Source organism: Eupeodes corollae, chromosome 1 (genome assembly GCF_945859685.1).
Source record: "Eupeodes corollae chromosome 1, idEupCoro1.1, whole genome shotgun sequence".
Classification (NCBI taxonomy): domain Eukaryota; kingdom Metazoa; phylum Arthropoda; class Insecta; order Diptera; family Syrphidae; genus Eupeodes; species Eupeodes corollae.
In genome coordinates, this window is record NC_079147.1 from 211,002,342 (window position 1) to 211,029,716 (window position 27,375).

A 27,375-nucleotide genomic window follows, 5' to 3' on the forward strand; every position below is an offset into this window, starting at 1 on the left:
CATTTTAATTGGAAGTAAAGTTGGATAGAACGTAACGTGAAGATATACGTGAATGGTGCGATTACATTAAGTATTGTTTAAGGGCTAAATACTTGGAAGATAATTTGAAATCCGATATAAAGAAGCTGCTTTCTCACAAAATGTAAGAAAAGTGAAGATTCCTTGAGTTCAATAATAAATGATAAAACATTGTTTTTTTTTATATAGGAGACAACTTTAGATCAATAAGTACCAAAACTGATAACTTTGCATGAGTCAAAGTAAAACTGGCGGTAAGTACTCATTTTAGCTAATAAAAGCACAATTTATCGATTTAAAATTTTATAAAAGTTCATAAATAGTCCACCAAATAACTTTTTTGAGTTGTCCTGTTGGAACCACATGTTGCCAATATCCTCCTCTTCAATATTGTTGTAAACACAAATTGTTGAACAAGCCCGATAAACGATCGCCATTGACTGTAAGGCCTAGGGACCAAAATCCGCACCAAGCAGTGGCTCGTTTTGGGTGTATGGGGCTTTCAATGTATGCGTGCGGGTTTTCTGTGCCCCAAAAGCGACAATTTTGCTTTTTTATATACCCACCAAGATCAAAATTAGCTTAATCTGAAAAGATGTTTTTTTTGTTGTCAAAATTGGCATCTTCTCAAAGTTGATCGCAGGTAATATTTTCCAGCGTATACACAACCATATTGGTTCAGCGCAAGGATAAAACTAATTATTTGTCAAATCAGGCCGAAGCTAAGTATTGACATTCACGAAATAAGCACAAGTTTAAAAAAAAAACGTTAGATGGCCGAACCCTTAATGAAATTTGGCTGAATTTCAAAACTGACATTTCAATTGTGTAATTCTGAATTCAAATCCAGAAGCTTAACTCTTTATACAAAATAATTATTAAAGCCTATTCACCGAAATTTTTTACTCTTTTATTCTGTTGTGAATTCTCATACAAAATTATGAGCTGTAAAAAATGTTAAATTGGACCGGTTTATATTTCAAAGATATCAAAGTTTTGTTGTATTTTCAGCATAAACAAAATATCTCATTCAAATTTTTCACTTTTGCTGTCAGAATTTTAAGAACATAACATAGCAAATGGATGAAAAAATGCAAAGCTTATTTGCAATGTGAGAATGAACAGTGGATTATGTTCACATTTCATTCTCCTGATCCATTTGAGAAAATTATTTGACATCTGTTAAATATAATCTGGCCAATTGTAATTTTAGCATTCGTTATGATAAAACTGTTGTCAAATCTGTTGAACATAACAAGAAATCTTTTTTGAGTGTTAAAGAATAAAAAACAAACTTTTGAAATGATTCTTGTCACAATCATTCAAATTTTGAGAGAAAAACAGTTCATTGGCGAATCAGGAAAACTATAACTAACTTTGAAAGAGTTTTTTTCTTCCTTCGAGTTTTCCAATAAGGACTTGACAACTTGTCCATTTAGAGAACCTTTGATCTTGTATAGGTGTTTACCATGTTCCTTAGGCAAAATAGACCATACATTGGTCTGATGGATGCATAATTCTGCGGAGAATTAACTGAATTGGATCGTTTGCTACGGACACTGAATGGCAACATTTCTACCAACCCGTTGTCTCATTTACACGGCAACATAACACAGCGTGAATGCCTGTCACTTGGGCGAGAATTACGACCAAACCAGAGAGAAAAAACTAAGAGATAAAAAAAGTAAAAACTAATAATAGTTTTTTCTCTCTGACCAAACATTTAAGTTAAAGTTATGAAAGTTACGATCAAAAACACTCTATATAAAGATATAAATCCGCGGTAGACATCTTGGTTTGCCTACAAGCTAAACCGGAAATTAGCCTCATAAACTTTTTCATAGTGTGCGTGTAATTTCTCCTCTTATTTATTAAATTTCCCCAAAACCTCAGGAATTGTGTCTATGTATGCGTGAAAACACGTCAATTTTTCTCGTTGAATTCGTCCACATTACAAATACAACAATGTAAACAAATGGGTTTTGGAGGGTGATACGTACGAAGGATTTATATCTTTACTAGAGTGTTTTTGGTTACGATCACCGACTCCAAACTTCTTTAGATATTTTTTGCGGAAATTGCTTCTTCTTTCAATTTACCAATCAAAACGTTGAGTTTATTGAATAAATTGACAGTGATATTTTGATGATTAGTGAAGGGATGCGTTCCCAAATTAAATTCAAAGTTGTCAATTCCAATGTATTGTATTGTACTTTTGACCAAAGCCACTATTTCCAAAAATTGTTCCATTTTCCGATAGTTTGATGATTTTTACACCAGTATGTATATGATTTTAAGACAAACCTTGTCCCTTTGAGATACTAAAACAATTTTACAATCTTTGTGGAAAAAACGATACAAAAGTAAAAACCATTATCTTATAATAAATGCTTTAATTCATGTACAAAATTCATTTTTGGGAATAAAAATACATTATGTATAGATAATAATATTATTAAATATTTAAAAAAAAAACAGTTGACAATTTTATACATTTTTAAAATTATATTTAACAATATCGTTAATAACCGTAGTTAAACTCATAAAAAAAATACTTTTTAAAAAACAACGTAAGGAGTACATATTGTGCCGCAGTTTCAAGAAGAAGCTAAGGAACCTTTTAGTCTAACTGCTTGGTTTCATCCCTTTTACGAAGTGATGGTATTGACAGAGGCGGCAGTGCTTCCCGCAAAGCCTTCAAACGTTTGCTTTTCTCCTTCTCCAACTTTCGAGGAGTTATAATATCATCACTGGACGAACAAGCCGACGAGGAAGGTATTGAAAAGTTGTCCGAGCTCTGAGTCAGCAGAGCCGAACATCTGAAATACCTTGGCATTGAGTAGTCGTCTTGTCCCGCTTTAGCCTGGTTGGCCGTTTGGATCGAATACAAACTCTGTGAAACCTTATACTTCTCTATTGTAGGTGTATCTTCGTAGTTCTTTGGCAGGTTGCTGAAAGAAATTGAAGGTACTTCAGGAGTCATGCTGATTCGACTTATCGAACCGGATATAGCGAATATGTCTGTATCACTGGCCGCTGGACGCACATTGAAGTGTGGAACACTCTTGGCACTGCGCAAAGGTCTGTTTGGCGGTGAAATACTCGATTTCAAATGTGGATGTCGATCTATCAATCGTGGACGGAGTATAACCTCATCTTGTTCATCTTCACCTTCATCATTCACTGAATCTAATTTGTCATCGCTAGATTTGGGTGAATAAGTAGACGATGGTGGAGAAGCTCCATCATTTATTGTATCGGATTTTTTCGATTTCAAAGAAAGACTATCTTCTGGCGAGGAATCTGATGTGATTGTGAATTTAATACGTTTCTCTGTTGAGGGCTCTGTAACCGGTGGTGGTGGTGGATTATTGATAATCTTAACGGCTTCATCGAGATTGTCTGCAAGGAAATGTTAAATATATTTATCATTTTGCTGTATGTTTTAGGAACAATGAACATAGCATAAATAGAAACGGGGTTAAATTTGATGTGTTCAATGAGAAGTTTGGTAGTCAGATGAATGTACATGACGAAATTAGGATTACAAAAATATGCCAAAAGACACCACGCAAACAGTTTCAGTTCACAATTTTCTTTATTTTTATTGTAAATGTCAACACGATTTTTGGGTGGGTAACTGACATTAAGCAGATTCAGGCGACTTAATGCACTTGAAGATAAGAAAAGTTTTTGGTGTCTGATTAGCCAGCTGTCAAAAAATTTCTTTTCAAAGTTGACAACCTGATCAATTAAAAGTAAAGATATATAAAGTAAAGTACTAATTTTGAAATGTATAGCATTTGAAAAATTAGCTTTTGGCGTCGATCTAAATTTATGTTCAAAGACTTCAGTTGAACATAGGATATATGAAGTCCGAAAATGACAGCTAACAGCTGATTTTTGTTTCTTTTACTATAGTTTTGAATTTGATGATAATATTAAATCAAATTGTTAAAGCTTGTTGTAGACCATTCTATCTGGTAAGTTCTTTGAAAAAAGATAGAAACCAACAAATATGTACAAAAATTTTAAAGTCTTAAGAGTTGTTTAGTGTTAAAAAATTATTCAAACTAGTATGGGTTGGTCTCAGAAATTTCTTTGACTCAAAACATACAAATTTGTCAGAATGGACCTAAATGAAAGTCATTTAATCTGTAACAAGTTCTTAAGGATGTACATACACCTAAAAACAAGTTAATAATGTCAGAATCATGACATTTGATGTGGACAAAGTTCGTAATGCGTTTATGATGACAGATGTGTTTATTTGATCTGAAACAAAGTACTTACATAAGTTTGATTTTTTTTCAACTGAACATTTAAGTATAATTAATATGTAAAGAGTTCGTTAGTTAGAATATGGTTAAATTTGAAAAAGCATTTTGTTAATTTATTACATTTCTCACAAAGGCAATACAAAAATCTTTCGTGTGTTTTTATACATCAACGGTAGAAAAAGGAAGCTTAAGATTATTGTTGGTATATTATGGGCATTGAAATCATTTATATTAATTAATTTCGTTAAGAAAAAGCACACAATTAAAAAAATATCACAGTGAATGCAGTTAAGTAAAAACTCACCCAAAAAATAGCAGGCTTTGGGTCAGATGTGTGTTAAACTGACTTTATAGATACTAAAACGCTTGATGTCCCCAAAAAGAAAGTTCACATTCAATTAATAAAAAAAAAATCTATATTATTAAGTCTATAGGAATTTAAGTCTAGTGCGATCCAAAGCGATAAGTCGAATTGATCATGATATCGTTTTCAAAATGGATGATTGTATAAAAACGTCATCCATTTTTTTTACTATGAACGCCACCACCGATCTTTTCTGTTTTTTCAATTTAAAGACTGTCTTAAAAAATGGCTATTTTGCTTTCGTATTGTCTTTGTAGAGTCTTATCGAAACTTTAAAAATATGACTTTAAGGTTAGTATAAGAAAAGTTTTTATTTAGCTAACGATTTGTATTCTTTTTCTCCACAGGGTGTGTCTATTTACTGTTTCTCTCCCAAAAACAACTCCTTGTTACGATCAATTTTCTGAAATCCCAATAAACCACGCAGAATTCAGGCCCTGGTAAAATAGATGACTGTATTATCCAGAATCATCCTATTTTGACTTTGTTTGAGTGATATAAATTGATGAGAGATCAAAGTGAGTTCCCTTAAAAAAATTTCAATTTGATTAAGGGCCAAAGTGTTAATTGTTTCTATTCTGCAGTTCATGTGTTAAATAATTTACAAAGGGAAAGCGTAAGACGCGGCGAAGGATGAGAAGACGTAGAAGATAAAATAAAGAACTAACCAATTAAATAGGTGAGTTCATCAACGCCATTTTATTTTCGCTAATTTTGCATGTCTTAAAATTTTGAAGTCTGGTTTTAATTTATTTACTTTTCAATGCATATACGTCAAGCAGATTATTTCATTGTTACTATATTATTTTTTGATCAGATTTATGTTAAAAATGTAGCGACAGTAGACTGTTCCTTTTCTTCCTATGGTAAACTATTGTTGTTACGTCAAAAAAATGCGTATGTTTCATTCTTACAAATTATAGGAACTGGATACTGATAGGAATTGTTTATCTGTCAAACTACTGTTATAAAAAAATGCATAATAATTCGTATAACTTTAAGGCAAAACTTAAGACAAAATTGTTATTCGATTAAGAAGACGAAATGATTTTAAGTTTATTTACAAAAAAAAACGCTTGCTTCACTTCTTAGTTCAATACTCATACTCATCTCCTAGAGATGGGTTGTGGATAGTTACTGTTCAACACTTCCACAATGAGTTCAAAAACGATGTGATGAAGTCATACTGTTACAAATCACAACAATCTTAAACTCTAAGAGCGTTTAACGTTAACGATTGAGAATAACAATAAAGCACAGTTAGAAAAAGAAAAGATCAAAGGTTTAACAGTTGTTTTAGTGAATGTGCTATTAATTATGACATTTGTCTGTTTTTTTTTTTAATGTTTATATTTTTTAAATTTAAAACCATGAATGTTATTGTTTTGCGGCCAACCATTTTTGATCAATATAATGTTAAATTGATTGATACATTCGAAAAAACAATTTGATAACAATTTTAGGTTTCAAAGTTTGCCTGTGTGACAGTAATTTATCATGCAAGACACGAAAGCTTTAATTCTGATCTATAATTATTTCAATGACGCAGATGAAGGTACTTAGAATTTTTGCAATTGCCCTGACCAAAAATTTGACATCAATCATTTGCGGCTTTTGGCCTTGTGTCTACTGTGGTGAGGAACATTTGTATGTGTATAGTAAAAAGTTAAAAATATATGGAAAAAAACTAACGTTTAAGTTTTACCTCCAGTTTTTAAAGAAAAACATATGTTTTCGCCTCCAACACTGACATTTCAATGACAAGAAAATTTTGTGTTAGAAAGTTTATCCCTACTCGTAAGTTCATTCATAGACATCAAGTAAGACTTTAATTATAAATGGCAGATTACAAGTCCTACACAAAACATATGCATATAGATAATTTCTTCCTTAGTCATGTTGAAAGCTCATTAAAAACTGTCAAAACGACTGTCATTCGAGTTTTTGTTCCAAAATAATCAAAGACTTAAGCTAAGTACAAACGATTCGACGATCTTCAAAAATGTTTGTTTCATAATCAAAGACTTTAGCTAAGTATAAACGCTAAGACGATCTTCAAAAATTGGTCGAACTGTCAAAAGTCTTCCAATAGCATCCATTTAGGTGACAATTATCAAGTGAAAATTGTCCTTTCTTACGGTTGGTTGGTTTTATCCAAATATTAGTCAATTTTTATTTAAAAAATCAGCTAACAATTTCTGATAATTGTTTGTATTCCAATTAATGTGTTTCTGTTTAAAGCCTAGTACGCAGCTGAAGTGAAATTAATTTTTTCGGCGGTCTCCAAATGCAGAGCAAAATGAAAACGAAAACCACAGGTGAAAAATATTTGTGGAGAATTCTGTCGGCTGTCAGAAATAATTGACAAGTTCTGACAGTCAACTGCTGGTAAACAAAAGTGGAAAAGAATTGTATTTATCAACATTTTTTTCAGCAGTTCAGTTAGTACATAGTTTTTTCATTGCTGCAGCTATATTACTCCAGAGGCTCGCAACGGCTGAATTATTTTTTTGAAGACTATGCTCCAACTTCCAATTCCAAATAGCTTCACTGGCTTCGACCAACGAAGCCAGTTTCTTTTTTTTCTCCGAAGAGAAATCAATTTCTTTTTCTTCGGTTTATTTTTTGGAAGTTGAAGTTCACTGCTCGTCTTCATCACTTCTTGCACATCACCAATAACATCTTCAAAATCCGGAGTTTCCGATTCAGAAATGTATTGTTAGAACACATCAGACAAATCCATTTTATATTAAATCTTAAATCAAATATACATGCATAAATCAAAGTCAAAACACCTAGTGTCACGATTAAACTATTTTTTTTTTCAACACAAAAATTAAACGTCAAAATTTCGCAAGCAATTAATATGCCGAGCAATTAAATTGAGAACGAAAAGAATGAGAAATCTATACAGGACCCATGTTCTGTAACTTTCGAATCGATAAAATTTGGTGATAAACGATGTGAATCGGAACAAAATAAGTGCTATCGCATTATCGTGTTTCTATAACTTTGACAATCGTTAATTTTATCGATTGGAACGAATGTAATTGATATCCTGGACCCATGTTCTGTAATTTGCGAAGCGATAAAACTTGTCGAGAAACGGTGAGAATTGAAACAAAACTCATTTTATCGCATAATCGGGTTTCTGTAACTTTGACAGGCGATAACTTTATCGACTGGAACAAACGGAATAGAAATACGATAACTTTTGCACATTAAACTTCAAAATATATCACTTTATTAAAAGCGGCGATAAGGAAGGAAAAACAACATAAAACTTAAAAATGAGCGAAGTCGCAAAGGTAAGTACAAAGTATTAAGGTACATAAATAAATGTACATAAATTGCTTATTATTGATAGAATAATAATAAATAAATAAATAAACTGTATTTTCAGAGATGTTCCCGGGTTACAAGGGCCCAAAAAGAATGCTTGGTGCAATTTATGGAGGACCACAAAGAGTTTGCCAGGGGGCAATTCAATTGCCCAAACTCCCACCAAAGCGCATTGAATATGTGGGAAATATTGGCGCTTAATTTAAACGCTATGGGACCCATAACAAAATCAATTGACCAGTGGAAAAAGGTATCCAAAACATTAAAACAAAACATCAAAAAATGACAGATTGAATTATCGCCTTCCAATGGAAATTCCAGTAAAAAAAATCCCAAAACTTTAGTTATCGCGTTCAGTTATAGAAACACAATTTTTTCCAGTGGCGATAAGTGGGGAACGAATCGTTTAATTTTTTAACGATGCGAAAAGTTATCGTCAGAGTTACAGAACATGGGTCCAGCTATCTACTAAAATGACACATTTCGTCGTTCAGCAGCGTCATAAAAAACGAAAAGCAAAGCGAAATTTTTCGTTTATGATTTCTTCATGTCATTTTTGTATGGGAATTTTCGTTTCGCATCAGCAGCGTACTAGGCTTAAACATAAAAACGATTTTCTCGACAGATGACAGATAACATGAAAACTTAATTCAGAGTGAAAACAAACAGGAAACAATACTGAAGAAGGCAATGACAAAAATCTTGTAAAGTTTGTTCATGCGTCCAATCCTTTTCAACTTTATTTTTGTATTATTTCTTTTTTGTTATTTGCCAGACTTCTTATTCTTTCCATTTTCGTAGCTTTAAAACTTGTTACTCCTGTTCAAAAGCTTTTTACCAACAAAAAGTTGGATGGTTTTGTTAAAAAGGACATTATCCAAAATGTAGTGCAAAGAAAATCGTCGAATTATTATAAAATAGAAAAAAATTGGTCTTAGGCAAGTTCAAAAGATTGCAATAAGTCAGTCAATTTGTCCGTCATAAATTGGCTGGCAATTTTTTTCTGTCACCTTTGACAGATGAAATTGGGTGATTACATGGTTTATATAAATTGGTAAAATGTTTTTGTGAGAAATCTGAAAATATTGGACGATCTTCCAATCGTGTAAACAAAGCTTTATTACCCAGTTAGTTACGTTTCAAAGTAATTGATTGCTTCCTCAATTATATAAAGCGTTACAAATCAGTACCCTCTGATATTTTGCAATGTCATTATCGTATGCAAACAAAAACCTCGTGCGATGCAAGTCTAAACTTCTATAGTTTTTTTCCTAACTAAACTTCTAGCCTAAACAGAAACTAATAGAAATTTGATGTTAAAATAGATTTCATAACAAAGCAATTAAAATTAATTTCTTATTTAAATTAGAAAACGAGTAGAAATTCCTGTATAAAATTTTACTATCATTTCACATGAGTGCAACAAAAATAATTAATAAAGAATATAAGAATCTGTGAAAATTTCAAGAGTAAATAATGATAATAACAATAATTGTTATTTATGGTGTATCTATATATTATAACAAAAGTGGGGAAAGAAATTAGTCAACCCTTTTAACTGAAGCTACAGTAAATAATAAGATTACAAAACGAAGGTAGGCAAGGTGCTCTATGAATATTTACAACACCCACCATGAAAATTTATTTATAATAATAATTATTTTTTTGTATGTGAATGTATGTGTATAAATACATATGCATACATATTTAAGTTAAATTATACCCACTAAAATCTATTGTTTATCAAAACCAATTTGATTTACTAAATTGGAGATAAGAACATTGCCTTTAATTAGTTTTTCATTAATTCATTTCTGAATAGTAGTTTGATTTTGGTGTTGAGTTTGTGAATACTGTTTAATTTAATTAACCAGGAAACTCATTAATACCGGAAAGGAATAGAATTTTTTCACTTGTTCAGATTCGGATGAAATTTCGATTTTTGAACTAATACAAAATAACTTATTCTGTAGATTGTTTATTTTCTTGTCCATGAGTTAGGATTTTGAAATTCAGCAATTAATGTTTTTTTTTAAAACAATTCTGATTGCAAGTTGTCAAAAAGGCTAAGCTTTTTATTTGACATTTGATTGTGTTTTCATTTTATAACTCAATATTTATATCTGATTTGATTTGGCATCAATGTTCAACGGTTGAACACACCCATTCACAAACATAATTTTAGTGCAGACAACATTAACATTTATAACATTTTATAATCTGATTAAACTTAAACCAGAGTTGAACTATAAGGTTCCAGTTATAGATATCATTGGTTTTCGTCATTGAAAACAGACATTGGAATTTATTTGACAGGTTGTTTATAGCTATCATTAAAAATGTCTGTCATTAAAAATTTCTCCTCATAGAAAGCCACCGAAAAATGTTTACTGACAGAAATCTGTCATTGGAATTGTGTGAAATTGGAACACAAATCACGGGTACGATTCGTTCACTTTTGAACTTAAAAGCTGTTCAAGAAAATGAATTTCCGTCCGCAAAATAGAAAAAAAAATTTTTAGAGAAAAATAAATGTGCAACTAAACTTTTCTTCTCAAAAAAATTCCTTGTGAGATTTCGGATCGATCGGTAATAATTTGCATTAATAAACAAAGGGAAACACCGTCAAATATCGATTCAAACAATTTTTCGGATCGATTTCAATGATAGCTTTAACTGGCGCCTAACGCTTTATAATTTACTACTGTCGGGATTAAACTGCCGTTTAAAAAGGGCTGAGCTAAGTTACCTCAAAACAGAAAAAGCAACCTGGTGTGGAATGAATTACCAATCTATGTAATTAACAGAAGAATCCATTTTTTTTAATAATATACGGGCACTCAAGGGGTTATTAATATCCTTAACATGTTTAAAGTTTAAATATTAGATACCAACGCACATTGGTCTTAAAGTTTTGAATATCAAAATGATAGGGAAAAAAGAGCTGAGTAAAGCATTCCACATTCTTGATGTGCGGTTAAAAAAAGAATCTCTAGACTTGACAGTACAAGTATTACAGCTGAATTGTTTGAGGAGAGGAATGCAACTAGCTAATTTAACAGAACACTGTTAATAAAATTATCGTTTGAACAACGAAAGGCTCGAAACATTGCGGCGGTGTTCAAGTGACGTAATTGTTTTAGTTATAATTCTATCAGCTATCATTTTGAAGAAAATCTTTGCGCAAATTTCATATCGCTTCGGTTTGCCCAAGGCTTTAACCGGATTCATATAGTTGACTACAATTGAACCCTGCTTACACTCTAGTTGAATTTTATAAGAACGACCGAAATTCAATATATACTGGTCAAACAGAACGCGGGCCGGCGGTAGGGTCAAAACGCAGAAACAGAACGCATGTCCTTTTTCTCCTTTCCTTGTTTTCTATTTACTTTCTGTTATGACGTTTGACGTTTAATAGAAGAACGTGTATTACGACAGAAGGCAGGGAACGCGAAGGGCAAAATTGTTCTCCAACCATCTGTTTGACTAGACCTTTAAGATCTTAAACCTCACAAAATCACGTTCGATTACAATAATACGAATCTCCTTACAAAAAGAGCTTAGATACATTTTAAGTGAATCTTAATAGTTGTAAATGATGGAAACCATACTAAGGTTAAGATGTAATTTGAATTTATTAAACTTCTGAGTTCATTAATTCAGTTTAGATTTGATTTTTCGGAGAACCCGTTAAAAGCTAGTGTGATATTTGGCATTTTTCTTTTTTAGTTCAGAGCTGAGCTCTGAGCCGAGTCTGAGCTAGCAGAGTAGAGCAGAGTTCTGAGCAGAGTATGTTCAGAGCTCTCTGATTTAATTATGAAACAACTTGAGCACTAAACTGTCATGATTTTAAATGTCGTCTGTTTGAAGGCGTTCAAAATGTTCTTTAATCAAATTAATTAATAAAACAGTCATAGAGTTGGTCCATTTGACTCCTGAAATAAATTTGATTCATAAAAATGCTATATGCAATTAATTTTTTCTAAATTATCTTTCCTTCTACACTAAAGCAACTAGCCTCTTCCGCCATTTTTATTGTTTTGACTATTTTTTTTTAATTTCCCGGCTTTCAAATATCAAGTTGTTTGTGTTCAGCATTTTACTCCGTTTACTCTGTTATTTTATTCTGAGCTCACAGAGCGTGCTTTGAACATGTTCAGAACTAAAAAAGAAACACAAATTCGAAGCTCTGAACGATCAGAGCTCAAAAAGAAACACAATTAAAAAAGAAAAATGCCAATCAATTTACGATTTCTTTCGTGAAGTTTTCCTTCACTTTGTAAAGGCTCATTTCGTGTCTTAAATTAACGAAAAGTATAACAGATGTCAGAAGTCAGAAGGATTATTGTTAGCTATACACCATATTTTACTGAAGTGAAATGAGTTAACTTTTTCTTTTAACTTTCATATTTAAAGAGCGTCAAGTTTTACATAAGTAAAAGTGAAAAAATCTTATTACGTATTATTTGATTATTACGAGCACTTAAGCACTATTCACATGAGAACGGCCAACGGATAAACGAATATTCGTCGATTTTGACATTTCTTTCACATGAAAGTTTTTAATTTGTCGCGAATGAAGTTTGACTTCGAAAATTGACCGAAACAAGAATGATTTTTTTTTGGTTAAGTACGCGCAATCATTTTATTCGTTGCGAGTGTGGATAATGTGGAACGCGAATAAAGTTTGACAGTTCGTATCAACTACAATTTTTTTGCGACGAATAAATTTGTTTTCTTAAATTTATTAATATATGATATTGAAAAGTAAAAATATGCATAATAAATCAGATAGAAGCTATATTATTATCGTATTTTTAAGAATTTGTGTGGAAATATGTCTTCAAACGTATATAAACTCACATTTTGTAATTCATTCGTCGTTCGTTGGTCGCGCTCATGTGAATGCTGCTTTAAATAATTGGTTTTGATAGATAAAGTATGAACTTTTTACAATATTCTTGAGATTTTAACTTTTCCGAAAACACACCCATTGTTCTCCTTATAGCATGTGGTGGACTGTATGTGAGTGGTAAAAATCGGATTAAAGTCTAATAAACTTTGATTAAATTAATAAATCTCAACCAAAGAGAAAGATAAAAGGTGTTAAAATAAACTGGATAATACTCACTACACCGAAATTTAATCTCTCACTTGTTTTTATGGATCAATAAATTTTAACATGAAATTTTACTTGCAAGTCAATTTTATCACCTAATCAATTCAACTACAAAGTCAATTATGTAGGTAGTCCGAGTATACTCGTAAGTTAAAATACAATTAACTGTAGCCGGGATAACAACAATTAACAACTTATGTGCATAAAATCATGAGTGATTTCGTGGAAATAAAAATTTATACTAGGTATTTTTTTACTTCAAATTGCATTTACATTAAGTTTCGTTAACAGTGGTTGTGACCGTATTTTTCAATAGAAAAGTTTTTCATTTAAATTTAAATAAATTTATCGATTGCTACAGTGTGGAGTGTGTATCTAATACTCTTAATGATCAATTTTCCAGGAAGTCCCATAAAAAATAAATGCCAAATACAATTTACGATAAAAACTAAACAGTAATTATTATCACAGTCGAAAGGTCAAATCTTCGGAAAAGGTAGAATGTACTGTACAGGGCTGAAATTGAACATAAGAATTCCTTGAAGTATTATTTAAGATTTACTTTTGACAATTGCTGTCAATGAAACTAAAGGAATTTTATTAGTTTGACGAAACTTTATTTTTACCTGTCAAACGAAGAAAATGATGTTCTTCAAATAAACAGAAAATAACAGAAATTGTGTTAGTTTGACGGAACTTTATTTTTACCTGTCAAACGAAGAAAATGATGTTCTTTAAATAAATAGAAAATAATAAAGATTTACTTTTGACAATTGCTGTCAATGAAAATAAAGGAATTTTATTAGTTTGACAGAACTTTATTTTTTACCCGTCAAACGAAGAAAATGAAGTTATTTAAGAAAAATATAAAACTTCAACAAATACGAACTTCTCATCACTTTGAAGAATTGAAACCAGCCAAACAACAGAAAATGATATGGCTTAGGAGGGGTTTTAAATTTGTTCAAAAGATTTTTTAAGCTTTTTTAAAGAAAGCACAGGTTGGGTTTGTGACCTGTTATAAAAACAAAATAAAATTGTTTAAACGCTGTTTTCAAACATCAAAGATTTCAGGAAAATTAAAAAAGTCTGTTCAAAACCATATGAATTTCATAGTTTCTTGACCATCAATGAGATTATACCCAATTACCATACGATTACCCATTTTAGAAACCAGGTGGGTCCCATAAGCGCAGCTAATGACTACCTGCCTCGAATGTAACCCTGCGCTGCAAATGAACTTATCAAAATTAAAGTCAATCAAATTCTGCCTATCTGCATAGTCATATTATGTATCTTTGCGTATATTTTCAAAAAAAAAAAATACTACAACATTATACACTGGTTTTTGTTTTCCTTACTAACTAACATTTATAAATTAAGATTTACTTTCTTTGAGAAAAATAATATTTTGTTGTGATCATGATATCAAAAAAAAGTACGTTAATAAGAATTCTTACAACAAAAAATAATAATAAATGAAATAATGAAATACGACGTCATTGTAAGTAAAATTTGACTTTAGAACTATGATTTTGATGATCATTATCATTACCTTCCAGTCTTTTGATCAATTTATCTTGATCAACATCTCGGGGTGATGTGAGATCTTTAGCAGCGTGTACACCTGGTAAATAGGATCTTGTACCTATTCGTGTTAGTTTGGTTGGCTGATGATCTTGGAAGATTTGGGAATTTGCAAAAACAGCTAAAATTTCCGGACCTAGCATTGGCACATTCATTTGTGTTTCTCGACGATAGTCTTCTTCATGTATTTTTGCACTGAAATATAAAAATACAAAAATTGTTAAAGCTCGTTGTTCTGTTGGTATTTAAAAAATGGGTTTATTAGCTAACCTCAGCATAGAGTTACCTCTTCCAAGTGGCTGATTGCATACCGGTAAATTGTTATTGTCAATGGTGTGTATACGCCCAAGGGCACCATTTTTTTGAACAATATATTCTTCATCTTCATCTGGATTATAATTTGCTGAAAATAAATACAAATTTGTATATATAAATTTTTAATACCAAATTATTGCACATAAACAAACAGAGCTCTGTGAAATATTAGTAATTTGTCTAAATAGTTCGAAATATTCTGATTGTCCAACTGTCACATGACATAGACTTGTTTGGCGTTTGTATTGACGAATTTTTCAATGCCAACCAACACAACTTTCGATAAGAAATCTTTGTTCTTTCAAATTTCTTAGAAGTTTCATTTATTTGGGAGAAAAATCGTTTAAAGTAAACGCGTTACATTTTCTGACATTTGCTCTTCAAAAACTTTATATTTTAATATGGAATGTCAAGAAATATTAACAGCTTTAAAAAGCTCAAATGTTACACCGTGTCATGCAACAGGCAACTCATTCTAGTGAGCAAGTTTCTTTTTTAAACAGTTTCTGAACACACCCTAAACTAGATCAAGGTCATGTGTGGTGAGTTAAGGTAAAAAATGAAGTGTCAAACTGAAGTTATGAAAAATATTCATTTTCGAAATTGGAATTAAATTATCAAATTACACTAAATGTTTCTTCTAGATGGCATAGAAAACAGTATTTTAGGTTTAACACGTGCATAAGTCTAAATTAATATATACCGCTAATCCAGAGGTCTCTGATGTATTGAATTTAAATGTCAGATTCTTTATGTAACGAAAATGACAGTTAAGAAAAAAAGATTTATTCAGGGATTTCTGTAAGTTCAAGAGTAACAATAATGTTTTTAAAAGTAAATATTATTTAAATGTATGTTTACATATCTAAGAAACATTTTTGTTTAATGTCAAAGTACTCACCTATCGATTCGTCATAGCAAAATTTCTCTTCAAAGCAATTCCAGTAAATATCTTCATAACAGCTATAAAACAATCAATCATAATCATGGAATTTATTACGATAATTTAAAATTATAAAATCATTTCATTTATATTGTAAGATTTCATAAGTTTTAAGACAAAAATATATATTTACCTCTGACAACATCGACACATTTTTTATTAATGTGTGTATATTGAATAAAAATTATTGTCTTTTTCACAAAGTAGTGACAAATTATTAAAATACTTTTTGTTTAAGACTCCTCCTTCTTATCCGATGACTTCTTTTGTTGTAAATGTTTACGCTTGTGTTCTTAAAAAACAGAAACCGGCTCTGAATTCAAAAGATCGAACTGCGTTAATTTTTGTATACTTCAAAAATAAGTAAGTAATAAAATCTGTATCTAAAAATTTTAAAGAGAATAATTATGAGCAACGATCCGATCGTGTCTACACGAGACGAGACAACACGATATTATGTTTATAATAAAAACGCAGTCTTTAAACATTCAGGTGACTAGGGCTACCTGCTACCTGTCTTGAGAGTCGATGTTCGCATGCCTCTTACCGAATCACCTGTGCAAATTGAAATTTTAGTTTGCTATTTGTATTATAGGAGTATGCATACTGAAACTGATAAGCAAGAAAAGGTGTATTGGTATATGGTATTGTGTTTTGTTAGCTTTGTAAATAAAATACCTATAGGCAAGGTATACCTATTGAAGGTGGTAGGAAAAATTTATCTTGATGATGGCGTTTTGGGGAGGTGAATATGTACCTAAGCTTTTTGGCCATAGAATAAGGCTGTGAATTGTTAATAAGTCAAGACCTATAAATTCCACTTCACAGTCCTGTACCAACAGAACCTCTTTTTCTAAAAAAAGCTGTCCAATGAACATTTGAGTCATTCTGTGGTTATAGGTATTGTAGTTTCAAGATTGATCTTATCTTAATGTTTAGTTAATCTGTCAGTTGTAAGAATTATAAGGTTTTGACAATTCCAAAAACAAGCTTTCGCCATTTGTAATTAAAGTTAGGGGACCAACTATAGACAACGAAACTTAATTCAGAATTACTCGTACTTCCCAAAAATTTGAGCATTTTCTTTTTCTAACCAGATTAAAAGTTTATTATAATGATTGATAAGTTTGTTGGATTCTCTTTCCACCCAATAAATAAATAAATAAGGTGGCGGAACAACTAGTTGAGAACCAGGGCTTAGTGACGTACAACTCTCAACCACTCAGGGATGGAGCGGATCACAGTTTTAATGTAGGCTTTTTTGAAAAAGCTACTTATTTTCACAAACAGGCAGAAATTGAACCCAAGAGTTTTGGCGTGGCAGTTTTACGAACTAACTAGAGTTGATTAAAGTACAGGATTCCCGATATTGTTTAACCCAACATAGCACATATGTACATACATTTCCTATTATATTTTTTAAAATACCACACAATAAAAAAGATTATGAGCTTTCGCAAAAGTTGAAATTTAGAATGTTAAAGGCCCAAAATAAACCAAAAAAACCTTAATTGTTTGTTTTAACAAAATTCATAAATATACTATCCGAAATTCATTTTATGGCTCAAAATCACGAAGGTTGCAAATTTCAAAATTGGTTTTATGACAAAAAAAATTGCAACCTATAATGATGCCTTTAAGTTTATACTGTTGCAAAATTGTTATATAAATAAACTTTGACAGGGCAGCGCACAGAATGCTATACATTTTTATTTAATATTGTTTAGTATTAAATATCTTACAGAAACCATCAATTAGGGAACGTTTTTCTAAGTTTGATAAAATGAACAAAAGAAAAACAAAGCAAATAATTTAAGCTTCGTTTAATAACATCGGTATATTATGTATCTATATTAAATAACCAATAATTAAAGCAATGCATACAAAATCTTCTACAAGGAAAATACGTCAAATCATGTCTGGGAACGTTCCCGATTTGACCATTCACGAAATGACGATTTCAAATAAAAGCGCCCTTTGATAATGCGGCGGCCATCAAGCGATCTGACTTTGTCAATAGGAACGAATTGACAGACTATTGATGTACGCTTTACGATTAATAAATAGAAAGGTACTTAACGTTTAGATATAATTTATTTGACGAAAAACACTCTGACAGCCGGCTTTGTCATTGTTCTCTTCCTCGACTGACGTTTGACACCGAATGGCCGATTATCGATATGTTCACTGAAATGACTTGTGCGGTATCGGACACACTATTTTTGCATTTTTATAGCTAAAAATAAATAATCTATTAGTATCCTTTTTAAAACTAGATATTGTTTTATTAATGACCGGGGAAAAATACCCTAAATTTTTCAATAATATTTTGGACTTGTGATTTTCTTTGGGTGTATATTAATTTCATTTAAAATTTACTTTATTAATAAACTATATTGTTTGATGGATACACAAAACAGGTTAGTTTTAGTTTTTTATCAATTTTGTTTTCTCAAGTCAAGATTTAAGACATTAAATTGCTAGCAAAGCCAATTATGCACCTTGATTATTTTAGGCCTTATCCTCTCAACGCACTGAAGTGAAGAAAAAAGTTAACACCTTCAAACAAATAGTTTGTAAGGCTCTTACTAATGCGGATTGATCAATGAGATCAAAATTGTGCTCAAATATGATTACTTGACTAAATTTTCCAACAATTTTCTTTGACAGAAGTATCTTTGTCACCTCACACCTAAATTAATGGCTCAAAATTTGAAATGATTAAGTAAAATATTAAAGCCATTTTTTAGCAATTAACTAAGCTAAAAAGATGATTTGCCTAATTTTAAACGATTTTAACCTCTTACGATCTCTTAACAACAATTTGTTAACCAAGAAATGGCTATTTTAACCTTTACGAATTTGCTAGATCTATGTGACATCTGCATTCTTATAAGAACATTGGATGGAATGGCAAGTCAAAAGTTTGGGATTCCAATTAATAAGTCCGTTTAAAAGTATAGGCTTTGTTTATTTTCACGAACTGTCACTTTTAGACATGTTTGGATGTTCGTTTTTTTTTTTAAATAAAAGTTAATTAGCAAATAATTTTGGAGTCCCTTTGTAAACAGCTAAATATTTAGCAAATTGCTAACTAGCAAATTGTTAAACACTTAGTTGTTTAAATTTTTGCACCAAGGTTTCTAAAGGTAGCTTTGGACATAAAAATATCACTAACATGGATAAAGGAGGCCAGTAAGTGTGCACAAAAAACCCAGGTCAACTTAAGCCTTTTCTTTCCCGAACACGTTTATTGCTTTCAATACAAAACATTGTCTTATTTACAATATTCATACATTATATGTATAGAGCATAATACGTACATAGTGTAGAAATAATCAGATAACAATGCGTCTAGGATTATTAAGCTGAATGTTTTAGCGTTTAGTTTTTATTTTGCTTATTCACTACTTTTATTTTTTTTAAATTTTGTATGCGTTCTGTCAATCACGTTTACATTTTTTGTATTTATTTTACTGTCAAGACAAGACACGACCTAGAGCAATGAAAAAAAAAAAAATAAAAAGGTACGAAAGCAGAGAATTAAAACAGAAACCACAAAAGAAAATAGAAAATTCAAATGGAAATTTGCAAAGCTTTTTCGTTTTTTCTTTTTTTTGTTTACGCTCTTGTCAATAAATTATTACTTTTTTGACATGTGCTTAGAATTTTAAAGTTTCCTATCGTCTAATCAGAACTACATTAATCTCAAATTTCAACCTTAAAAAGAAATCACTAAAGTCACATGTCTTATAAGTTGTTGCTGTCATCAAATACGTTTGCCGTATGCTAGATTTTGATATAGCGTATTAAATATACGTAGAAATGTGCCTTTATACATAATGATCGTGTTAACTTTCATGTTTGAAATTTAAACTACTCAGATTATGCAGATTAAAACATAGCTTTTAATAATATGTTTATTTATACGTACATATTGCAGCATAAAATTCAAATTTGTTCGAAAGTGTGCTTAAGTCACTTTTCTCTGACAATATCTATATAAAGTCCACTCTTGCATCACCTTATGACATCGCAACTTGACACACCAAATGACAGTTGACGATCACACTACAAGTAAAAAGTCTACATAATGGCTTATTTTATGTTTTGTATTTGTATGTGAATGTGATTTTTTTTTAAATGCCGAAATAAAAATGTCATAAACATCTCAATAATAAATAGTACGGGTTTAACTACCGCTTAAAAATACTCATTAAATCAAATGTACAGCCTATTCTGTATACTTAGAATTTTTGTTAAATTAAAACTTTTAAAGTTTGACAGTTGTGGTCAGTTAATAATGTGTTTATCCGATTTAAAAAAAGAACTTTCATAATGTCTGAAGCAAATGTCATAAACCAATAAAAAGTATTTCTTTCAATAGTCAAAAAGTGACGAAGTTTGAATTCTGCTTTAAATTAGGTTTCTTTTCGGAAATTTCTTCTCCTGGGCGGTGGTTTGCCAGAGCTCAGGGATCAATAGCCTCTCTTGAGAATTTGATAAATGCTCCAAGATAATTTCGGTAATTTCATATCTGGATCTCAAATTAGTCAGTCGAATAAGTTGTAAAATTTTAGGTATCGTTTATACTTGCACACTCAGCTGTTATTTCAAAAAATTCACATCACATATGTAAATAAAATGTCAAATATTGGGCAGGGGCAGACAACTTAGTGAACTTTTTTGCAGTCAACTGCATTTCTTTAACGCAAAATTAGACCAAGAGAGCTAGTTCATGGTCGCATTCACAAAGATAGTGGCTACGTAGTCAAGGTATTCTGATTGACTAAATCTAACCACAAAAGTAGATGAAATTTCCCCTCCGACGTAGTGTAAACATTTTGGGTACAAAGTTAGTGCACACTGGTTTTGACGTTTCACAATCAGCTGCTCGGTAAGGACACAAGAATTCAAAATGAAATGAATCTTTCGTTATTTAAATACAAAAATATAAATCAATTATATTATATCTTCTATTTGGTTTTATTGAATTTAAAAAGAAAAAAAAAACTATTTGAAGTTCTGAAAACACAAATGTTTCTTATTTTATATATTTGTATTTGTCATTAATATGACAGTTCCGAATTGACTTTTGTAGTGCAATTTTGCATTCACAAAGCTAGTTAAATTTTGACTACGTAGCCACTAGCTTTGTGAATGCGCCCAATTTCTCACATGTGATTAATGTCAAACTGGGAACTTTACTTGACTATCTTTTTTCTGAATTATTATCTACAAGATAAACACCTTAAACAGGTTACAAGTCCGTCATAAGTTGTGTTTTATATTCTGAAGAAAAAGTTTTTACTCCTTTTCAAAAATGACAAGGTAGGAACCCTCTTATACAAAAATTTAAATTAAGTTGTGCATTAAATAAATAAATCACAGTGTTATATGAAGCTATTTTATTTGAAAGAAACTTGATTCAAGTAATATTGATTTTTGGACCGTCAATGATACGCACAATTAAAATTGACACATTGATTAGAATCAAAAGTTTCTTCTTGACTTTACAGAGTTATAAAGGTTTGGTGGGTACATCAATGTTTAGTTCATTGTTAAAAATTATAAAATGGAAGCAAGACGTCTGATTTTCGTCAATATTCACGAGATTTATGAAGTGCTTTCATCAATTTATACAAAGAAAAAAATCGAGTAAAGCAATAACATAGTCAATGTGAATTGATAAGTTTGCTGGATTATTTTCGTCAGGTATCTGACAGAAAAACCGACAATAATACTTTGATACAATAAAATATCGTATGTGGGGACTTGACTTGATAGTAAGGTCGATTTCTTTTGATCCTACCCATTTTTGATAGTTTAACAAAAAACAAAATAAATTGAAATATGACTTGTTTTGATTTAATTAGATGTTCAGTTTTCTCGCATAATAGGTCCGTTCCCTTACTTTCTTCACTAAAATTCATAAAAAGAGATACAAAATAGAACGCGAACGGGAAAACATAAAATTTTTTCACTTAATTTGACTGTCAAAAAAATATAAATTTTGAAACATCATCGTTTATTTCTTGTTCAGAATTTATTTTTTTTTTGTAAATAGATAAATTAAGACAAAATGAACTTCAACCAACATCAAGCTGGTCCATTGTTTTTTTTTAATGAAAAAACTTGATTAAATTGAAACTTGAAAATTGCAATGTTGTTGCTGTTCTTTGGGAAAAGAATTTTTAATTTTATAAGTTACATCAAAAGTGAGAAATTTATTTAATTTATTGAAGTTCTGTCAAATTTGACACTTGCCCAAAGAAATGTCTTGGCCTTAAATTCGTAGGCTGGGGAAATATTTTACTCTCTCGTGAGCGCTCTCTTTTACTAACTACGAAATTTTTGAGTACGCGAACAGGGTTTAGTTAAATCTCGTAATTTTTCGTAAAATTAGGTTGTTTTAGGAAGGTACGAGAACGGACCTAATATGTGTTAAGTATGCATCAAATTCATTTATACCTATATACTTTATCAAATGTCAAATTTACTTAGGGGGGAAATCCCCAACAGAACTTTTTAAATATGATCAAGTGTAGGCATTCTCTTAATAAAAACATAGTTTAATGTATTTCGTACTTAAAGTAAAGCATATTCCAAATGTGCATAAGTAGTAAAGTAATATGTACCAATGTTTTGAAACATCTATACACAGTTAAGAACTCTATCTTTACCCTTTCAAAATGTTGTTTCTCGCTAGAGACGTCTGACATTTACTATTTACTCGTATGTATATAATTTAAACTTATGTATGTTGAATCATGATCTTAATAAGATTTACTATAAGTAAGCTCAAGCTCAATTTTCCAGATAAATAACTGAATCATTAGATTGAAAAAATGAAAAATGTAAATATAAAATAATGTTGAACACAAAGAACAATCACGACATTAAATTTATGGGTAGGAACATTTAAATACAACTTAGAACTTCCATATTAAACCTATCCGTATAGGAATACCTTTAGGAAATTTCTCTAGAACAGCACGTGACTATGACTATATGACTGGAACACCATCATGACAGTGCATGAGTGACACATCAATTTCAATTACAATGTTTTTTTTTTAAGGTTTTGAAAAAACGAGTCTATAATTTCAACAAAATTAATAACATATTCCACCTAATATTTCACTTTAGACATGACATCACAATTTTATAGGTAGGTAGATAAACGAAATTAAGTTCCTCAATTTTAATCGAGAAAATTAAACACCATTATTGTTATCAGTTCCAACACAATAATAAAGGAAGAGGTTTTATTAAAATTAAAAACAAAAAAGATCAAAACAAAAACAAACAAGTAAATCCCATCCAAAGGTGTAATTAAGTAAGTACACAAAACTAAACGAAACAAAAAAGCCTTTTTCGCCAGACAGCACAAAAATGAACGAAACCAAAACGAACGAGCGACAAAGCAACCTTTACCAAACCGCCGCGTACTGATTGTAGGAGTTTGATGAACAATCAAAAACGACAACAGTCAGAGTCACATGCTTATCGAAACGTTCGTCGATTTCGAATTTCTTAACTCAACATTATAACACTCTCGTATTCACTTAAAGTTGCATTTTTTAATTCGACACCAAATCGGGATCTGTTTGAGAAAAAAAACACATTAAATACAAATTTAGAACTTCGCTAGTGTATCTAGTATCATGGGGATGTCCAAAAAATCTCACACTGGCTAATTAGATATAGTCATGATAAAAAAACCATACCTATAGAGCTAGCTACAGCTAGGTTCACCTTTCCAGCTATAACGGCTGTGGTATGGTAACGACAAACGACGCGACGCGACGTTTGCGGAGTGGCATAGGTATTACTAGTAATGTAGCTTTTCGTCGATTAAAACTTGTCGATTTACCTGTTTGTTTTCGTTTTTGTATCTGAAGCAGCTCTTGTCAAACATTCAAGCTATTCCTACCTACAACAACACAAAAACTGCGCACTGATATCGAGGTTTTGATACGAGAAGCACCTACATACGTATATAATGAAACACCACTTTTTGATCATTTTTATATTAATTATATAAATGCACGATAAAGTCGCACTTACTTGCTAATATACATAATGTGTTTATGACAAAGGATAAGGTAGGTAATAAAATAAACAGAAAACAAAAAAGTTTCGTTAAAAACGAATAAGTAAGAGTATTTATTGGTAATAACAACAGTTCAAAACAAATATTGGATTTTCACTAATTTATGATAATATTTTTAAATGAAGCCAATAAACTTAGACTTGTATAACATTTTTTTATGTTTTTCATACAAAGACAAGTGCAAACTGCTTCCTTTTCATTGGATGTTGAAATTTGTTTCAAACAACTTTTGACAGTTTGCGTTCTATATTAATGGTTAATCTGTCATTTTGAAACTAATTTCATAAAATAACACACAAATATTCTTCAGAATAATCAAAATGGAAAGCTAGTGACGATGTCCTGGACAAGATGAATGATTAGGTAGTGATTTAATGATACTGTCATTTCTAAACACAGTTCATTCGGTAATTTGACAAACTATTGATTTCTCTCTTGTTTGCCCTTACGGTTAAAAAATCTGAACGAAACTTAATTGTTTACCTACGCATAACCACAATATCTAATAATTAAATGTTGTTTGCATAAAAATGTTGTACCACATATTTGTCTGTTTTAGTGCGATGACGTCAGTGCTACACTTTTAATTTTGATTGTGAGAAGAAACTTGACACCTTTTCACTGCAAATATTTCAATCGGTTAGAGACTTAATTTCAATTCATTGAGCCTTGTTTGTTGTCTACGGTCTCACACAAGGATGTTCCAAGAACATGAGCGAATAAATATGATTTGATAGGGACAACTCTGTATTGATCATCTAATGCAATGCCAAAACTAAACAAGCACTTTGCTTTGACATCAATTGGTTACGATTTTCTGATTTGTAAGGCATTTTTTTATCAATTTGAATTCGAATACGCCTACAAATAGTATCGTTCTCAAATACAGTTGGTTCGACCTAAATCAGCTGATTATCGATTTATAATTTTAAAAATATAACGAAACCATACATAATGACAATCTGATTAGAATCTTTCGTTCACTCACACATTCAATGTTTAACAGCTGCTAGTTCAAAACCGATACCAACATATGTTTCTAAAACTGCAGAAAATATTAGGGGTAGCTATTTCACAATTTGTCATCGAAATTCTTAAGAAAAATCTTAGGTTGTGAAAATTCGTAGAAATATTTATGGGAATATTTATAAAACAGTGAAAATGTTGGATCAAAGTAAATAGGTTTCTAGCCACTTTTTTGTGAAAATATTAATGAGCGCGTTAATGTCTACTGAATGTCGAATTATTTAACAGTCACCACAAAACCAAAACACAATTTTATTCACACAGGGGATAGGTATTTAAGGTGATTTGATTTGATTGAAGTATGAATTTTCGATTTCTAATTTCACGAAGCCAATAAGTGCCCTCTACATAGCGAGCATATAAATCAAACAAATAAAAATAAGAAGAAGCGATAAAACGAAAACTCGTTTCACAATCATCGACGACGACGGACGAACGATATGAACGACGAGGGTTCTTATTATTTGTAATTTTTTATTTTCGTACTCTCATTTGTGGCCTTGCTACAACGAAATTCACGCAAAATTCAAGAACCTTTAATTCTTTTTGTAATTAATTTTGTTTTTATTTTTCGCACAGCACACGTGAAAGAAAAGAAAAACAAAAATAACACTCCATTTAATCCCGGTTTTATGATTATTTAATTGATAAAGCAGCTCTTAAACTCGAGTTTACCTTTTTTTGTTTTTAAATTTTATTTTTAAAAATAAAAACAAATATGTAGCGTAGTCGTTGAAGGTATTAACTTCGCGCACTTAAATAAAGGTACTTTGACTTTCCCGCAAAACGCGTCTGATCATCGACACGACATAGAGCCAAATAAAATGTTAATAAAATGATCATTTGATCAGTTCGGGATTATATCACATGCGACATGAGACACGGTGGTGTTGAAACTGCACAGGTAAGGTAAGTTGCAGATGTGATACCGCTACAGTCGGAGAGTGCCCATAGCCAGGCAGCCCAGCAGCAGTGGTTTTTAACATCAGCCAGCTCGGCTCTTCCAGTCATGCCATACCAGCAAAGAAACCTGTTGTGAAGCCGGTTGTGCACACTGTTGCCAATGTTGAAATTCAAACCATCAAAATGCATGTTCGAAATATTCCCTGATTGGAATAGTATCTAACAGCAATCATTGAAATCAATCCAGTGATTTGTGTCCCAATTTCACTAAATTCCAATGACAGACTTCTGTCAGTAAACATTTTTAGTCATCATTAAAAACAAACATTGGAATTTTTTTGACAGGTCGTTTATAGTTATCATTAGAAATTTCTGTCATTGAAATCTACCGAAAAATTTTTACTGACAGAAAACTGTGATTGAAATTGTGTGAAATTGGAACACAAATCAGTGGGACGATTCCTTTTACTTTTGAACATACAAATATCAGCTGTTCAGGAAAATAAATTTCCGTCCGGAAAATAGAAAAATTAATTTTTGGAGAAAAATAAATGTGCAATTGGTATACAATTTTCATTTCTAATCAAAGGGAGACACCATCAAATATCGATCCAAAAAGATTTCCGTTTTTTTTTTAAATTTTGCATCTCACCTCATCTTTTTCCTTCAAAACTTTTTTTATTTCATGCATCATCTTAAAAGTTTCTTTGCTTTGTGACAGTTTTATATTAAAACCACTACCGCACTTTTTACCTGTGTAAATTCTTAGAAAATGAGTTTAACTTCGGGAGGAATTTCAAATTGTTAAGATCTTTAGTAAATATTATATATACGTAAAAACTGTACAGCTTTTGAAACATACAAATTGTTTATAATATGAGATTAAATAAATAATAATAAATCTGAAAATGATAATTCATTCTTACAATAATTTGCGTAAAAACAGTCCAACGGATCAGAATGATCCCTTCAAAAAATTTGACACAGTGTTGCATATTCTTCTTTCACAAGCAACATGAAAGTTTACGCTTTGCATTTCAATACCTTTACTATGATTGCTTTTATTTTATTATTAACATTTCCAGATAACATACTTAAGGTACACTTTTTTACATTTTTGCAGCACTTCAAAAATATTAAAATAAAATATTTGCTTGTATTGATTTAATACTTGGATTTTGTCTCAAAGTGTCAAATCAAAAATTCAGATGATGAGGCAAGTTTATTTTCTGAACAAAAATTAACACCGAGCTTAGAACACCTAAGGCAAGGAAATTTTTTACATATATCGGCATACTTAGTTTTTTTTCAAAAAATCAGTTGGAGAAGGAATAAAAGTCGTAGCACAGCCATACATTT

General features: G+C 31.0%; 1 protein-coding gene and 2 long non-coding RNA genes across 6 annotated transcripts in view; 2 read left to right on the plus strand and 1 right to left on the minus strand.

Annotated features, from left to right (window-relative positions):
* The first annotated feature begins 31 nt into the window (after positions 1–31).
* LOC129939262 (uncharacterized) lies at positions 32–5,118 on the plus strand. The gene is made up of 3 exons (XR_008780529.1): positions 32–142; positions 208–272; positions 5,010–5,118. It is a non-coding gene; the product is annotated as an uncharacterized LOC129939262 (long non-coding RNA).
* LOC129939256 (uncharacterized) lies at positions 2,392–26,061 on the minus strand. 4 transcript variants are annotated; one of them, XM_056047217.1, is made up of 6 exons: positions 25,789–26,061; positions 16,105–16,263; positions 15,930–15,991; positions 14,984–15,116; positions 14,682–14,908; positions 2,392–3,420 (listed from the first exon to the last, which is right to left on the minus strand). In XM_056047217.1, the coding sequence occupies exons 2-6, from the start codon at positions 16,122–16,124 to the stop codon at positions 2,639–2,641; spliced, it is 1,224 nt and encodes a 407-aa protein (XP_055903192.1). In that variant the 5' UTR covers positions 16,125–16,263; positions 25,789–26,061; the 3' UTR covers positions 2,392–2,638. The 4 variants fall into 4 exon arrangements, with proteins under 4 accessions (XP_055903192.1, XP_055903187.1, XP_055903190.1 ...); XM_056047212.1 differs by having other exon boundaries at positions 16,105–16,284; XM_056047215.1 differs by having other exon boundaries at positions 16,105–16,354.
* LOC129939261 (uncharacterized) overlaps positions 13,264–27,375 on the plus strand; it is a 41,476-nt gene continuing 27,364 nt past the window's right edge. The window contains exon 1 of the long non-coding RNA XR_008780528.1: positions 13,264–13,371. This is a non-coding gene — a long non-coding RNA (uncharacterized LOC129939261). The remainder of the gene's footprint in view (positions 13,372–27,375) is intronic.

What these genes read in the sequence shown, in the direction of transcription:
- LOC129939256 (XM_056047217.1), bottom strand. Translation starts at nt 16,124, where the DNA reads ATGTGTCGATGTTGTCAGAG. An exon ending in ATGTGTCGATGTTGTCAGAG is followed by an intron (nt 15,992 to 16,104) that starts GTAAATATATAT and finishes ATTGTTTTATAG; the next exon opens with CTGTTATGAAGATATTTACT. An exon ending in AGAGGTAACTCTATGCTGAG is followed by an intron (nt 14,909 to 14,983) that starts GTTAGCTAATAA and finishes TTTATATTTCAG; the next exon opens with TGCAAAAATACATGAAGAAG.